The 15,578-nt window shown below is 42.7% G+C and overlaps 1 protein-coding gene across 4 annotated transcripts in view; it reads right to left on the bottom strand.

The window, feature by feature from the left end:
* Ube3d (ubiquitin protein ligase E3D) overlaps positions 1 to 7,216 on the bottom strand; it is a 200,799-nt gene extending 193,583 nt beyond the window's left edge. For 2 of the 4 annotated variants that reach the window (XM_045160991.1, XM_045160994.1), the window contains exon 1: positions 7,101 to 7,178. In XM_045160991.1, coding sequence (XP_045016926.1) covers positions 7,101 to 7,156 — 56 coding nt within the window. In that variant the 5' untranslated portion in view covers positions 7,157 to 7,178. Of the gene's footprint in view, positions 1 to 4,821; positions 4,887 to 7,100 lie in introns of those variants that run through there. The other 2 variants (XM_045160992.1, XM_045160993.1) reach the window with 2 other exon arrangements.
* Between the last annotated feature and the right edge of the window lie 8,362 nt (positions 7,217 to 15,578).

Raw genomic sequence — 15,578 nt, 5'->3', positions numbered from 1 at the left:
TGGGATGTATAGCATTTCCTGGGGCCTGCATTGTTCAGTAAACTCCTTAAGATAAGCAGGACTTGGGCTGAAGAGATGGCTTAGCTATTAAGGGATTTGCCTGCAAAGCCAAAGGATCCTGGTTCAATTCTCCAGAAGCCACGTAAGCCAGATGCACAAGGGGGCACATGCATCTGGAGTTCGTTTACAGTGGCTGAAGGCCCTGGCATGCCCATTCTCTCTCTCTCTCTCTCTCTCTCTCTCTCTCTGTTTCAAATAAATTAATTAATTAAATAAAAATTTTTTTAAAAAAAGATAAACAGGACTCCTGGTCACAGGCCTACCTCTCAAACCCCCCCGCCCAGGTGGCACTTCCTATAACTGACCAACAGATCTGTTTACAAGTTCCTTTTTTTTTTACTTTTATGGCTGTAACTGTCACATGTAAATTATGATTTAGGGTTTAACTCCCATCCTGCTTTCATTTTTCTTTCTAACATTCTGCGGTTAAAAGTTGACGCTCTGAACAGTTCACGGCACTGCTCCCTTAAGATTTCCTCTGGGGACAGACCTGATATACCAGACCTTCTTTTCTCTTTTCTTTTGTACCCAATAAAACTTTGCCTCACATTCCGCGAGTGGATGGTCTTACTTGTGTGACACTGGACCCTATAACATAACACCCATAAGCCCACCCCCAACAATACACTGCCTCCAAGAGGCATTAATTCCCAAATCTCAGCTGGGAACCTAACATTCAGAACACCTAAGTATATGGGGGACACCTGAATCAAACCACCACAGTCCCCAGTCTTTCCCAACTTAAGATAGTTCCACAGTCCCAAGTCTTATCTGAAATTTAAGACTGTCAATTAGCTGTGCATCCTGTAAAACAAAGCAAGTTTATACGCTTTCAACATATAAAAAGCAAACATTTTCAATTGATATAAGGCATAGCAAGGAGAGACTAGAACAATGCAAACTCAACAACTATCAAGCAAACATCAAACATCTGCAGTTCAAGACTGATCTCATAACCAGTGACCAGTGAGGAGTCTCTGGGTTTTTCAATTCCACCCCTCCTGCTGGACCGAATAGCCAGGGAACACTTCCATCCCAGGTCAGAAGAATTCCATGGTAGCTCTTGCAGTCTTCGTATATCCAAAATATCTTTGGGTCTACATGTAAACCACAGTCCATCTTCTAATGGCTTTGCCAACATATCAGGGTCATCACGCCCTGCCTCATGCCACATCTCAGCAAGGGCTCCTGGGACCATGTACACTTCATAACCATTCCATGCATTTTTCACGCTTCCAAAACCAATACCAGATACTAGGTACACAGCCATACTCTTAACACAGGGACAAAATAAATCATAACCTTGAAAAGCAGGTTCCCTCTCCAGTCAACTCTTTCAGAAAGAGATTACATGTCTATCAGTCTTTCCTCAGGTATTGTTGCAGTCCGGTTCACATTGCTGGTAGAAATCACCCAACCAAGAGCAGCTTCTGGGAAAAAGAGTTTTATTTTGGCTTACAGGCTTGAGGGGAAGCTCCACGATGGCAGGGGAAAACGATGGCATGAGCAGAGGGTGGACATCACACCCTGGCCAACATAAGATGGACCATAGCAACAGGAGAGTGTGCCAAACACTGGCATGGGGAAACTGGCTATAAAGCCCATAAGCCTGCCCCCAACAATACACTCCCTCCAGGAGGCATTAATTCCCAAATATCCATCAGCTGGGAACCTAGCATTCAGAACACCTAAGTTTATGGGGGACACCTGAATCAAACCACCACATTCCGCCCCTGGCCCCCATAAACTGATATCCATGCATGATGTATTCAGTCTGACTTTAAAAGTCCCCATAGTATTTTATCAATCTCAATGATGTTCATACATCCCCATAGTTCAAGATCTTTTAACTGAGCCATAATACCAAAATATAACCTCAAAAAACCCATAATGGCACAGAATAAATATTCACACTGCAAAAGATGGCATTGGGCATAGCAAAGAAACATTCAACCAATACAAGATTTAAAACAACCAGGGCAAATATCAAACTCTGTAGCTTCAAGTACAGCAACTCTAGCCAGTGACAAATCTTCAAGTCTGATAATTCTAACCAGCAACAAGTCTCTGGCATTCCAATTCCACCCCTCCAGCTAGGCTACTCACAGTCCTGGAAAACTTCATCGGGGCCGGCAGCTCCTTGCCAGCCATCTTATGGTCCCGGCATCTCCACTGGGTCTCCACTGCAATCCACAGTTCATCCTCATGGCCCCATGGGATCTCTATGTAGGCAACCAGCAAACCCGCTTCACACTGCCCATGGCCATTTCCAAAACACAAGACCGTGTTGCAAACTCAATGACCCTCCTTCCAGCATTTTATACTCTACGATACCAGGTAGGTGCCAATTTGTTAATCCAGGGGGGAATAAAGCAGACTTTGAAGAACAGGACACTCCTTGAGCACTCAGGCCCCTTCTAAAGAATCTACATTCTTCTTGTTGCCCAAGTGCAGGTCAGCTAGCCCAGTCTCAAAGGTTGTAATCTGTCAGTTGTACCTGAATGTGCAATAGTTCACCCAAAGATTTTTCTTTCTGTGCCATATCCCTCTGCACATACCAGTTCATTTCTACGCAAAGCAACCCTGCACAACTTCTCAGGACACGGGCATAAGAGCAAGCTTCTCACACAAACTGCTAGCCCAGTCCAGGCACAGCTCTTTCTCACCCTCATAAGCCAAACCTCACAGACCATAGTTCTTACTGCATTCAGGTCTTGCAGCTCAGACCAGAATAGTCCATCGAGCTGTACTTACAGCACCGCAAGGCATCTCTTAGGCCAAGGTTTCAACTCCTTACACTTTCCTCTTGATAATCAGCTCCAAAAGGCCAAAGCCACACAGTCAGGTGTCTAGCAGCAACCCCACTCCTGGTACCACTTTACTGTTGCAGTCCGGTTCGCATTGCTGTTAGAAATCACCCAACCAAGAGCAGCTTCTGGGAAAAAGAGTTTTATTTTGGCTTACAGGCTTGAGGGGAAGCTCCACGATGGCAGGGGAAAACGATGGCATGAGCAGAGGGTGGACATCCAATATAAGGTGGACCATAGCAACAGGAGAGTGTGCCAAACACTGGCATAGGAAAACTGGCTATAAAGCCCATAAGCCTGCCCCCAACAATACACTCCCTCCAGGAGGCATTAATTCCCAAATATCCATCAGCTGGGAACCTAGCATTCACAACAAACCACCACAGAACTCAACTACTTTACATTGAAACAATGGAAAGGATACCTGTGGTGGTTTGATTCAGGTGTCCCCCATAAACTTAGGTGTTCTGAATACTAGATCCCCAGCTGATAGAGATTTGGGAATTAACGCCTCCTGGAGGGTGTGTATTGTTGGGAGTGGGCTTATGTGTGTTATAGCCAGTGTCCTCATGCCAGTGTTTGGCACACTCTCCTGTTGCTACGGTCCACCTTATGTTGACCAGGGGGTGATGTACACCCTCTGCTCATGCCATCGTTTTCCCTTGCTATCGATCCTGTAAGTCAAAATTAATCTCTTTTTCCCCACAAGCTGCTCTTGGTTGGGTGATTTCTTCCAGCAATGCAAACCTGACTGCAACATCTTCCTTCCAAATGCTAATGTATTTGACAATAGCAGCTTCAGCAACCAGTCTCAGTGCTTTTAACTTTAAATTTGCTTGAGATTTTCCAATTTAAAATCTTAAATCTCTCAGTCCCATATCTTTAGCCAAGCACATCAGTCCATTACAAATTTAACCTTGATCAAAATCTCTGGTATCAAAAAATAAAAATAAAAAAAAATTTTTTAAAAAATCTCTGGTATCATCTAAATAGATGGAGAAAAGGGGGCTGGAGAGATGGCTTAGCATTTTAAGCACTTGCCTACAAAGCCTGAGGACCCAGGTTTGATTCCCCAGTATCCACCCACATAGGCCAGATGCACATGCGGGCACATGCGTCTGGAGTTCATTTGCAGTGACTAGAGGCCCTGGTGCACCCATTCTCTTTCTCTCTGTCTACCTGCCTCTCTCTCTCAAGTAAAAAGGGAAAAAAAAATATTTTTAAGAAAAGCATTTCCTTTAAAATCTGGAACAAGAGCAGGGTGTGGTGGCATACGCCCTTAGTCACATAGCCACTGCAAACAAATCCCAGATGCATGTGCCACCTTGTACATCTATCTTACATGAGTACTGAGGAATCGAACCTGGGTCCTTTGGTATGCTCATTCTCTCTCTACCCCTCTCAAATAAATATAATGTAAAATATATTATTATAAAAGAGCTGGAGAGATGCCTTGGCAGTTAAGGTGTTTGCCTACAAAGCCTAAGGACTCTAGTTCAATTCCCCAGGACCCACATAAACCAGATGCACAAGGAGGCATATGCATATGGAGTTTGTTTGCAGTGGCTAGAGGCCCTGGTACACCCATTCTCTCTCTCTCTGTCTGTCTCACATAAATGAAAGAAGAAAGAAAGAAAGAAAGAAAGAAAGAAAGAAAGAAAGAAAGAAAGAAAGAAAGAGAGAGAGAGAGAGGGGGAGAGGGGGAGGGGGAGGGGGAGGGAAAGAGAAAGAAAGAAAGAAAGAAAGAAAGAAAGAAAGAAAGAAAGAAAGAAAGAAAGAAAGAAGGAAGGAAGGAAGGAAGGAAGGAAGGAAGGAAGGAAAGAGAGAGAGAGAAAGGGTGAGTGGGTCAGAGAGGAGGGGGGGAGAGAGAGAGAGAGAAAGAAAAGGAAAGAAAAGAAAGATAGATAGATTAGGAACAAAACAGCTGGCTGTGATGGGGTGTGGTGGCACACACCTTTAATCCTAGAACTCAGGAGGCTGAGGAAGGGGGATCACTGTGAGTTGGAATCCAGCCCAGGGCTACAGAGTGAGTTCCAGGTGGGCCTAGCCAAGAGACTCTACCTGGAAAAAAAAAATAAGATTAGAAACACAAATAGACTCACCTAGATCAATAAGTACAAGAACTAAAAATTCTAGTCATAACAGAGAGTGTCAAAATGAACTTGTAAAAACACTCAACTGGGGCCAGAGAGATGGCTTAGCAGTTAAGGCACTTACCTACAAAGCCTAAGGACCCAGGTTCAATGCCTCAGTACCCACATAAGCCAGATTCTCAAGGTAGTGTATGCATCTGGAGTTTGTTTGCAGTGACTAGAAGTCCCAGTACAAACATATCCTCTTTTTTTTTTCTCTCTGTCTCTCTCAAAAAAATAGATAAAAATATTTCAAAAAATTATATGCCATTTGAAAAAAAAACTTTATATACAAAGACAGAGGGTAAAACATATAAACAAAAAGAGACACATCACACAGTGTAGTGAACTGATTTGGATAAAGATGCGCAGTCACTTCAATGACAGAAATGACAGTTCCTCACTCAAGATCATGGGGCAACTGGGTATACATCTGGAATAAAATTAACTGACTCCTACTTCACTGCAAACGCAACAATGCAGTCCACACGCCGAGATGGGGACACCAAAGTGAACGCTGAGATAATCCCGGAAAACAGAAGTGGAGCAGGAAGAGCAGCAGCTCAAACGCCATGGTCCCCACTGATCCGGAGGCCAAGGCGGGAGGCTGGTTACGCCTCGGGGTACAAGACCAGCATGGGCAGCACAGCAAGAGCCCATCTAAAAACAACTGATTGATTAATAATTAAAATTTAAAGTTAAAACGAGAAAAAGTACACAAACTTGAGAAAGACATAGAATATTGTTAAAGAAAAAGGAGTTCATTAAGATCAAAACTTCTACTCATCAAAAGACAGGACAAGAGCCAGGCGTGGTGGCGCACGCCTTTAATCCCAGCACTGGGGAGGCAGACGTAGGAGGATTGCCGTGAGTTCAAGGCCACCCAGAGACTACATAGTGAATTCCAGGTAAGCCTGGACTACAGTGAAACCCTACCTCGAAAAACCAAAAAAAAAGAAAAAGAAAAAGAAAAAGGAAAGGATAGGACAAGACCGGGTGTGATTTATCTGTATAGTAAATAAGTTGTTTGTAGTCTTCTTATTTTAAGTTGGAATACAGGTAAAAGAATGAGCTACAGAGCCAGGCATGATGGCACATGCCTTTAATCCCAGCACTCGGGAAGCACAGGTAAGAGGATCACCGTGAGTTCGAGGCCACCCTGAGACTATGTTACATAGTGAATTCCAAGGTCAGCCTGGGTAAAGTAAGATCCTACCTCGAAAAACAAAACAAAACACACACACACACAAAGAATGAGCTGAATAAGAAGTTTATAACCTTCACAGAGCACAGGTTTGTTGAGTCCTAGAGAAGTTTTGGGAAAGAAGGGAGGGGAAATGAGATTATCTACAAAACAGGACAGCAAACACTAGAACTGATCTTTATACTGATACAGAATAAAAATAGAAGACACTTTTTGCATTGCTTTGTTGGAAACTCCTGGGCTGCTTTACTTCTGTGTTCCCAAAACGTCAACAAGCAGTGTAATGCCGGCTATCTTGTCAAAAATCTCAACTCTGCAGGCACAGAGACGCTGCATTTCTAAAATGGTAAGAGATGCTGGCAGAGAAGAATTACACGGAGGAGGAAAGGAGAGAACCTCATTCAAGATGCTGGAAGCAAACTGGGGAAGGCGCTCAAAACTCCCCAGCGCCCAGGGAAGCGCCGGCGACCGCGCGCCCGCGCCACCCGGCTCCGCGCGCCCCCAAGGCTTCCCGCGCTCCCGCGCCCCAGGCTTCCCGCGCTCCCGCGCCCCAGGCTTCCCGCGCGCCCGCGCCACCCGGCTCCGCGCGCCCCCAAGGCTTCCCGCGCTCCCGCGCCCCAGGCTTCCCGCGCTCCCGCGCCCCAGGCTCCGCGCGCCCCCGCGCCCCCAAGGCTTCCCGCGCTCCCGCGCCACCCGGCTCCGCGCGCCCCCAAGGCTTCCCGCGCTCCCGCGCCACCCGGCTCCGCGCTCCCGCGCCCCAGGCTTCCCGCGCTCCCGCGTCCCCGGCCTCCCGCGCACCCTCGTACTCGACCGCCCTGCAGCCCCGCGTACCCACCCCGCGAGCTGGACGCTGAGCTGGGCGCTCGGCCCAGGAGCCACTCTCCCGCCGGTTCTTACCCCAGGATGAGCAGCGCGCTCTGCAGCCGTCTCCGCACCTCCACGAACACCGCCATAGCCGGCGCCGGGTCCCACGCAGCGCCGAGCCCGCCGTTCGCGCGCACCGGGCCCCAGACCCGCTGCGGGGCGGCAAGTGCGGCCGGAGGAGGCGGCGCTCGGGCGTGCCTGGCTCGCAGCGCCCCCTGCGGGCCGGAGCGCGCAGCCGCGAGGGCCTTGGGCCTGGGAGCTCCTTCCACCCCAACTGCAAAGGTGGGTTCAGAGAACCAAGCTGTCCTCCACGGTGGGGGCTCATGGGCGTCAGCCCCGCTGGAAAACATTATAAAAGTCAGACTGGAAACTGGAGAGGTGGCTTAGCGGTTAAGCGCTTGCCTGCAAAGCCTAAAGACCGACGTTTGATTCTCCAGTACCCATGTAAACCAAAGTAGCTCCTGTGTCAGTTCATTTGCAGTGGCTAGAAGCCCTGGTGTGCCATTCTCTCTCTCTCCCTCCGTCTTTCAAATAAATATTTGTTTTAACCAGACTAGCGGCACAGTCTTTTGTCTAGCTTGGGTAGGATGCCCTAACAGCAGAGGCGCTAGAGGTGGGTACTGTCCCAGGTTCAAAGTGGTGTCCTGTTTGTTACCCTCGCAGTTAAGTTAACCCAAGAGTAAGCTGGCATCACTTCTCTCATTTTAGACATACTCTCAGATTGAAACGCTTGCAGAAACATAAGGAAGCTACTTGTTACCCATGGAAGTGTGAATGTAGTATCTTGAATTACAAGACTAACCTCTGAGAATTTAAAAATAAAATAAAGGTAATAGCTGTATATGGTGACACATACCTTTAATCGCAGCCCTTGGGAAGCTGGGGAAAGAGAATGTGAGTTTGAGGCCAGCATGGGATTACAGGGTGAGTTACTGGTCTACCTCAAAAAAAAAAAAAAAGGAAGATGAGATCATTTCCACATGCACATTTCCACTATTTTTGCTTAAGTAAAACCATGACTCAGATAAATCATAACTACATTATTATTACTATAAGACATTTTTGGTAGTTTGATACAGTAAAGGAAACAGGTATAGATAAATACTTGAAATGAAGAAATGTAAATATTATATCAGACCTCTGTAGAATTTCAATAGAACTCCTATAAAAACAAAAGTGTTTTGTTTTAAGACAAAAATTTCTTTAAAATTGTCTTTAAAGGGCCTGGAGAGATGGCTTAGTGATTAAGGAGCTTGCCTGCAAAGCCAAAGACCCAGGTTCAATTCCCCAGTTCCCATGTAAGCCAGATGCACAAGGGGGTGGATGCATCTGGAGTTCGTTTGCAGTGGCTAGAGGCCCTAGCGCCCCCATTCTCTCTCTCTCTCCTCTCTCTCTCTCTCTGCTTGCAAATAAATAAAATAAAATAAAATAATATATAAATTGTCTTTAAAAATAAAAATATATTGAAAACAATGATGACTTGTGTAAAGAAAATTCTGTATTAATGTTCAGTTTTATCATTTTATAATCATAATTGCCTCACATTAAACAGACTTGAAACATTTCTAAGCAAGTAACCCAGAGCTTCTAGCAAGAAGAATCCCCCTGAGACCCCAGCAGGCCCAGGTCCAGCCTGGCCCAGTAGACAGGAGCAGAAGCCAGGTGAAAGGATTGTCCACTCGCGCCAGCCTCCTCTCAAAGTCAAGAAACCCAAGGGGAAGACAGCAGGGACCAGCTGAGCAGCTACTGAAGGCGAACACAGGACCCATTGAGAAGCTCCAAAAAAACTCCAGTCATCCTCCCTTCTCCCAAGCGCCAGTCCTGCAAACCACTGGAGAACGCATCCACTTCCCAGCCACACTGCACCCAGCACAAACAATCAGAACACCAGATCCAGCGACTGAAGCAGCTTAAGCAAGTCTACATGCAACAGAGAGGGACTGAGGTGGGCACTCAGCCTCAGGGAGGCTGGAAGCCATCCCAAAAGGCAACTGGGCCTACTTACACAAAGACAGGGATGCAGGCCTGCGCTGGAAGTGCTAATCTCTCGTTGGATGTCAGGGCAGGTTGTGTGTTATACTTGATTGATGGATTCTTGGTCAGCTTTATCATGCTCAAATGAGCTGTATTTTGGTGATGACTATTGTTCCCTTTGACAGTTCTTGATTTATAGGGCCTTTGTCCTTCTCTTCTGTCAGTATTGGGAGTGGGGTCTAATCAACACCAGGCTGACCTGGAACCCATTTACCAGAAATCTCAGCCTCTCAGCTGGCAGGATCAAGGGTGTGGGTCAACACACACCTCTAGGGACTTTGGCTATATTAGATGATCTGTTTATTTTAATCCCCACGCTTGCATAAATATTCTGTGCTGGTTTTGATTGAATGCATATATTGCTCAGTTGATTTTAAGAAGTTGCCCGTAATGTGCTCCACCCAACCTACTAGAATACCTGCAGAGCAAACTCAATACTTAGAGTCATTCCTGCTGTTACTCTGGGAGTAATATAAGAGCCACACCTGGCACCTTAAACTCCTACCTTGGAGATATTTAAGGTCAGGTTTACATGTCTAAGAATACTGCAGATATTAGAAACCCAAGCATCAAATTAACTCAAGATGCAAAAATCTCTACATTACAATATTTTTTAAAACACAACAAATCAAGACAATACAATTCCACCAAATGACCTCCAGTGTGATAGATTTAGATAAAATGCCTAACAAAGATTTTTTTTTAAAAGAAATGATTATATCTAAGTTCAAAAAAATCAAATAAGAAAACAGAGAAATCAAAGAAAACAAACCCCTGAGGGAAGCCCAGAGAACACAGGAAACCAGCTTAATGAAATAAGGTGGTCAAAACAAGACATGAGTCAGGAAATAGAAATAATGAAAAAATACTAATCAGAAATATTAGAAATGTGAAACAGAGTAAGGCAAATAGAAAACTCTTTACAAGCTGGGTGTGGTGTAAACGCCTTTAATCCCAACACTGGGGAGGCAGAGGTAGGAGGATCACCATGAGTTCAAGGCCACCCTGAGAATATATACTGAATTCCTGGCCAGTCTGGGCTGGTGTGAGACCCTACCTCAAAAAAAAAAAAAAAAAAAAAAAAGAGAGAGAGAGAGGAAACTTTACAAAGTCTCACCAGTAGAATGGATTAAGGAGAGGACAAAATATCTAAATGAGAAGATCAGATCTTAATACAGTCCAACAAAGAGAAAGACAAACTTACAGGAATGCATGAATGGGAACTTCAAGACATTCAGGACATTATGAAGAGATCAAACATAAGAATTCAGGGTATACTAGAGGAATTTCACTCCAAAGGCATAGTAGGTATTTTCAACAAATCATAGAAGAAAAAATTTCCCCCAAATAGGGAAAGTGATAACAATACAGATACAGGAAGCCTTGAGAATGCCAAACATACAAAATCAAGACAGAACCTCACACCATCATATTATAATTAAACCACCAAGCACACAAAGCAAAGAAAATATACTGAAAGCAGTTAGAGAGACAAATCAAGTCACATACAAAGGCAAGCCCATCAGGATCACAGCAGATTACTCAACACAAACTTTAAAAGCCAGAAGGGCCTGGAACAATGTATTCTAAGTTCTGAAAGATAAACAATTGCTAGGCAGGATTTCCAGCAAAAGCTATCCACCCAAACTGATGGAGAAATAAGGACTTTCTGGAACAAAAACAGACTAAAGGAATATATGACCACTAAGCCAGTTCTACAGAAAATAAGTGAACAGATCCTTCATGCTGAAGAGAAAGAAAAACATACGCATGAGGAAACAGGAAAAAATAAACCATACTCAAATAGTAGTTATTACAAGAGAGTAATGAAAAAACTGCAAGAACTATGAAACAAGAAGAATGGCAAGAATAAATGCAAACCTTTCTTTTTTTTTTAATTTTTATTAACATTTTCCATGATTATAAAATATATCCCCTGGTAATTCCCTCCCTCCCCACCCCCACACTTTTCCATTTGAAATTCCATTCTCTATCATATTTCCTCCCCATTACATTCATTGTAATTACATATGTACAATATCAACCTATTAAGTATCCTCTTCCCTTCCTTTCTCTACCCTTTATGTCTCCTTTTTAACTTACTGGCCTCTGCTACTAAGTATTTTCATTCTCACGCAGAAGCCCAATCATCTGTAGCTAGGATCCACATATGAGAGAGAACATGTGGCGCTTGGCTTTCTGGGCCTGGGTTACCTCACTTAGTATAATCCACTCCAGGTCCATCCATTTCTCTGCAAATTTCATAACTTCATTTTTCTTTACCGCTGAGTAGAACTCCATTGTATAAATGTGCCACATCTTCATTATCCACTCATCTGTTGAGGGACATCTAGGCTGGTTCCATTTCCCAGCTATTATAAATTGAGCAGCAACATGGTTGAGCATGTACTTCTAAGGAAATGAGATGAGTCCTTTGGATATATGCCTAGGAGTGCTATAGCTGGGTCATATGGTAGATCAATCTCTAGCTGTTTTAGGAACCTCCACACTGTTTTCCACAATGGCTGGACCAGATTGCATTCCCACCAGCAGTGCAGAAGGGTTCCTTTTTTTCCACATCCCCGCCAACATTTATGATCATTTGTTTTCATGATGATGGCCAATCTGACAGGAGTGAGATGGAATCTCAATGTAGTTTTAATCTGCATTTCCCTGATGACTAGTGACGTAGAACATTTTTTTAGATGCTTATATGCCATTCGTATTTCTTCCTTTGAGAACTCTCTATTTAGCTCCATAGCCCATTTTTTGATTGGCTTGTTTGATTCCTTATTATTTAACTTTTTGAGTTCTTTGTATTTCCTAGATATTAATCCTCTATCAGATATATAGCTGGCGAAGATTTTTTCCCATTCTGTAGGTTGCCTCTTTGCTTTTTTCACTGTGTCCTTTGTGGTGCAAAATCTTTGTAATTTCATTAGGTCCCAGTGGTTAATCTGTGATTTTATTGCCTGAGCAATTGGGGTTGTATTCAGAAAGTCTTTGCCAAGACCAATATGTTGAAGGGTTTCCCCTACTTTTTCCTCTAGCAGTTTCAGAGTTTCAGGTCTGATGTTAAGGTCTTTAATCCATTTGGACTTAATTCTTGTGCATGGCGAGAGAGAAGAATCTATTTTCATCCTTCTGCAGATATATATCCAGTTTTCAAAACACCATTTGCTGAAGAGGCTGTCTCTTCTCCAATGAGTATTTTTGGCATGTTTATCGAATATCAGGTGGCTATAGCTACTTGGGCTTACATCTGGGTCCTCTATTCTGTTCCACTGATCTACATGTCTGTTCCTGGATTGGAAGAATCAATATTGTGAAAATGGCAATCTTACCTAAAGCAATCTACACATTTAATGCAATCCCTATCAAAATTCCAAAGGCTTTCTTCATGGAAATAGAAAAAACAATCCAAAAATTCATTTGGAATCACAAAAAACCTCGAATATCTAAAATAATACTGAGCAACAAAAAAGAGGCTGGTGGTATCACCATACCTGATTTTAACCTATACTACAGAGCCATAGTAACAAAAACAGCATGATACTGGCACAAAAACAGACATGTAGCAAACCTTTCAATAATGACTCTTAACATGAATGACCTCAATGCCCCAACCAAAAAAAACACAGGCTTGCAGACTGAGTTAAAAAGCAGGATCCTTCTGATTATTGCCTCAAAGAAACTTACCTTTCCATAAAAGATGGACATCATCTTAGGTTGGATGGGTGGAAAACCATATTTCAAACAAATGGGTCTAGAAAACAAACAGGTGTTGCTATCCTAATATCTGACAATATCAAACCAACATTAGTTAGGAAAGATAAAGGAGGTCACTTATATTGATTAAAGAAACACTCCAATAGGAAAACATTACAATTCTAAACATATATGCCCTTAATATGGGACCTCCCAATTCATCAAACACTATTAGACTTAATGTCATAGAAAACACCAAACACAATTGTAGTGAGCGACTTCAATAACCCACTGTCATCAATTCACAGGTCATCCCAGCAGAAGATAAACCAAGAATCATCTGGATTAAATTAGCTCACACAACAAATGGACCTAACAGATATCTACAGAACATTCTATCCAAATGCTATAGAATATACATTCTTTTCAGCAGCATATGGAACAGTCCCTAAAATACATCATATATTAGGACACAAATCAAATTTTAACAACTACTGGCAAACTGAAATAATTCCTTGCACCCTTTCTCATCACCATGGAATTAAACTATAAATAAACAGAAAGAAAAGCTATAGAGCATTCACAAAATCATGGAAACTAAACAATATACTACTAAATGATGAATTGGTCAATGAAGAAGTCAAAAAGGAAATCAAAAAATTCATAGAATCAAATGATAATGATAATACAACATACCAAAACTGTTGGGACACAGTGAAGGCAGTCCTAAGAGGGAAATTTATAGCTTTAGGTGCCTATATTAAGAAATTAGAAAGCCGGTCATGGTGGCACATGCCTTTAATCCCAGCACTCGGGAGGCAGAGGTAGGAGGATCACTTTGAGTTCAAGGCCACCCTGAGACTACAGAGTGAATTTCAGGTTTAGCCTGGGCTAGAGTGAGACCCTATCTCAGAAAACCAAAAAAAAAAAAAAAAAAAAAAAGGAAGAAATTAGAAAGGTCACAAGTAAACAACTTAATGCTTCATCTTAAGACACTGAAAAAAAAAAAAAAAAAAAAACCAAGACAAACCAAAAATCAGTACAAAGGAAGAAATAATGAAGATTAGGGCATATATTAACAAAATAGAAACCAAAAATAAAAAGAATACAAAGAATCAATGAAACAAAGAGTTAGTTCTTTGGAAGGATATACAAAATAGATAGTCCCTTAACAAATCTGACCAAAAGAAAGAGAGAAGAGACATAAATCAATAAAATTAGAGATGAAAAAGGCACCATTACAACAGATATCAATGAAATTCAGAAATCATGAGGGCATACTTTAAGAACATATACGCTATTAAATTTGAAAATCTGAAAGAAATTGATGATTTATTTGATTTATATGACCTACTGTGGTGGTTTGATTCAGGTGTCCCCCATAAACTTAGGTGTTCTGAATGCTAAGCTCCCCAGCTTATGGATATTTGGGAATTAATGCCTCCTGGAGGGAGTGTATTGTTGGGGGAGGGCTTATGGGCTTTATAGCCAGTTTCCCCTTGCCAGTGTTTGGCACACCCTCCTGTTGCTGTAGTCCACCTTATGTTGGCCAGGGGGTGATGTCCACCCTTTGCTCATGCCATCGTTTTTCCCTGCCATTGTGGAGCTTCCCCTCAAGCCTGTAAGCCAAAATAAATCCCTTTTTCCCAGAAGCAGCTCTTGGTTGGGTGATTTCTACCAGCAATGCGAACCGGACTGCAACACCTACCAAAATTAAACCAAGATGAGCTAAATCATTTAAACAGACCTATAACAAGCACAGAGTTTAAAACCGTCATAATAAATCCCCCAACTAAAATGTGTCCAGGTCCAGATGTGTTCATGAGTGGATTTTGTCAGATCTTCACTGAAGAACTAACACCAATGATTTTCAAACTTTTTCATAACATAGAAAAGGAAGGAATACTACCAAACTCCTTCTACAATGCCAGCATTACCCTGATACCAAAACCAGACAAAGTCCAAATGGATCAAAAAGTTTAATATCAGACCTGAAACTCTGAAACTGCTAGAGGAAAATGTAAAGGAAACCCTTCAACATATTAGCATAGGCAATGACTTTTTGAATATAACCCCAGTGCCTGGAGAAATAAAACCACTAATCTACCACTGGGACCTCATGAAATTACAAAGCTTGTGTACAGCAAAGGACATTGTGAACAGAACAGAGAGATAACCTACAGAATGGAAGAAAATCTTTGCCAGCTATACATCTGGAAGAGGGTTAATATCCAGAATATACAAAGACCTCAAAAAATGGAATAATAAGAAATTAAATAACCCATTTAAAAATGGGCTATGGAACTAAATAAAGAGTTCTCAAAAGAAGAAATACAGATGGACTACAAACATCTTAAAAATGCTCTACATCCTTAGCCATCAGGGAATGCAAATTAAAACTATTTTTTTTGGGGGGGGGTTTCGAGGTAGGGTCTCACTCTAGCCCAGGCTGACCTGGAATTCACTATGGAGTCTCAGGGTGGCCTCGAACTCATGGCAATCCTCCTACCTCTGCCTCCCAAGTGCTGGGATTAAAGGCGTGAGCCACCACGCCCGGCAAAACTATTTTGAGATTCCATCTCACTCCTGTCAGAATGGCTATCATCAAGAAAACAAGTTACAATAAATCCTGGTGAGGATGTGGAAAAAGAGGAGTTCTTCTACACTGATGGTGGGAATATAAAGTGGTACAGCCATTGTGGAAATCAGTGTAGAGGTTCCTGAGATAGCTAAAAACAGATTTATCATAAAAACCAGCTATAGCACTCT

Source organism: Jaculus jaculus, chromosome 10, assembly GCF_020740685.1.
Source record: "Jaculus jaculus isolate mJacJac1 chromosome 10, mJacJac1.mat.Y.cur, whole genome shotgun sequence".
Classification (NCBI taxonomy): Eukaryota; Metazoa; Chordata; class Mammalia; order Rodentia; family Dipodidae; genus Jaculus; species Jaculus jaculus.
This window is presented reverse-complemented; position numbering and strand designations above follow the sequence as displayed.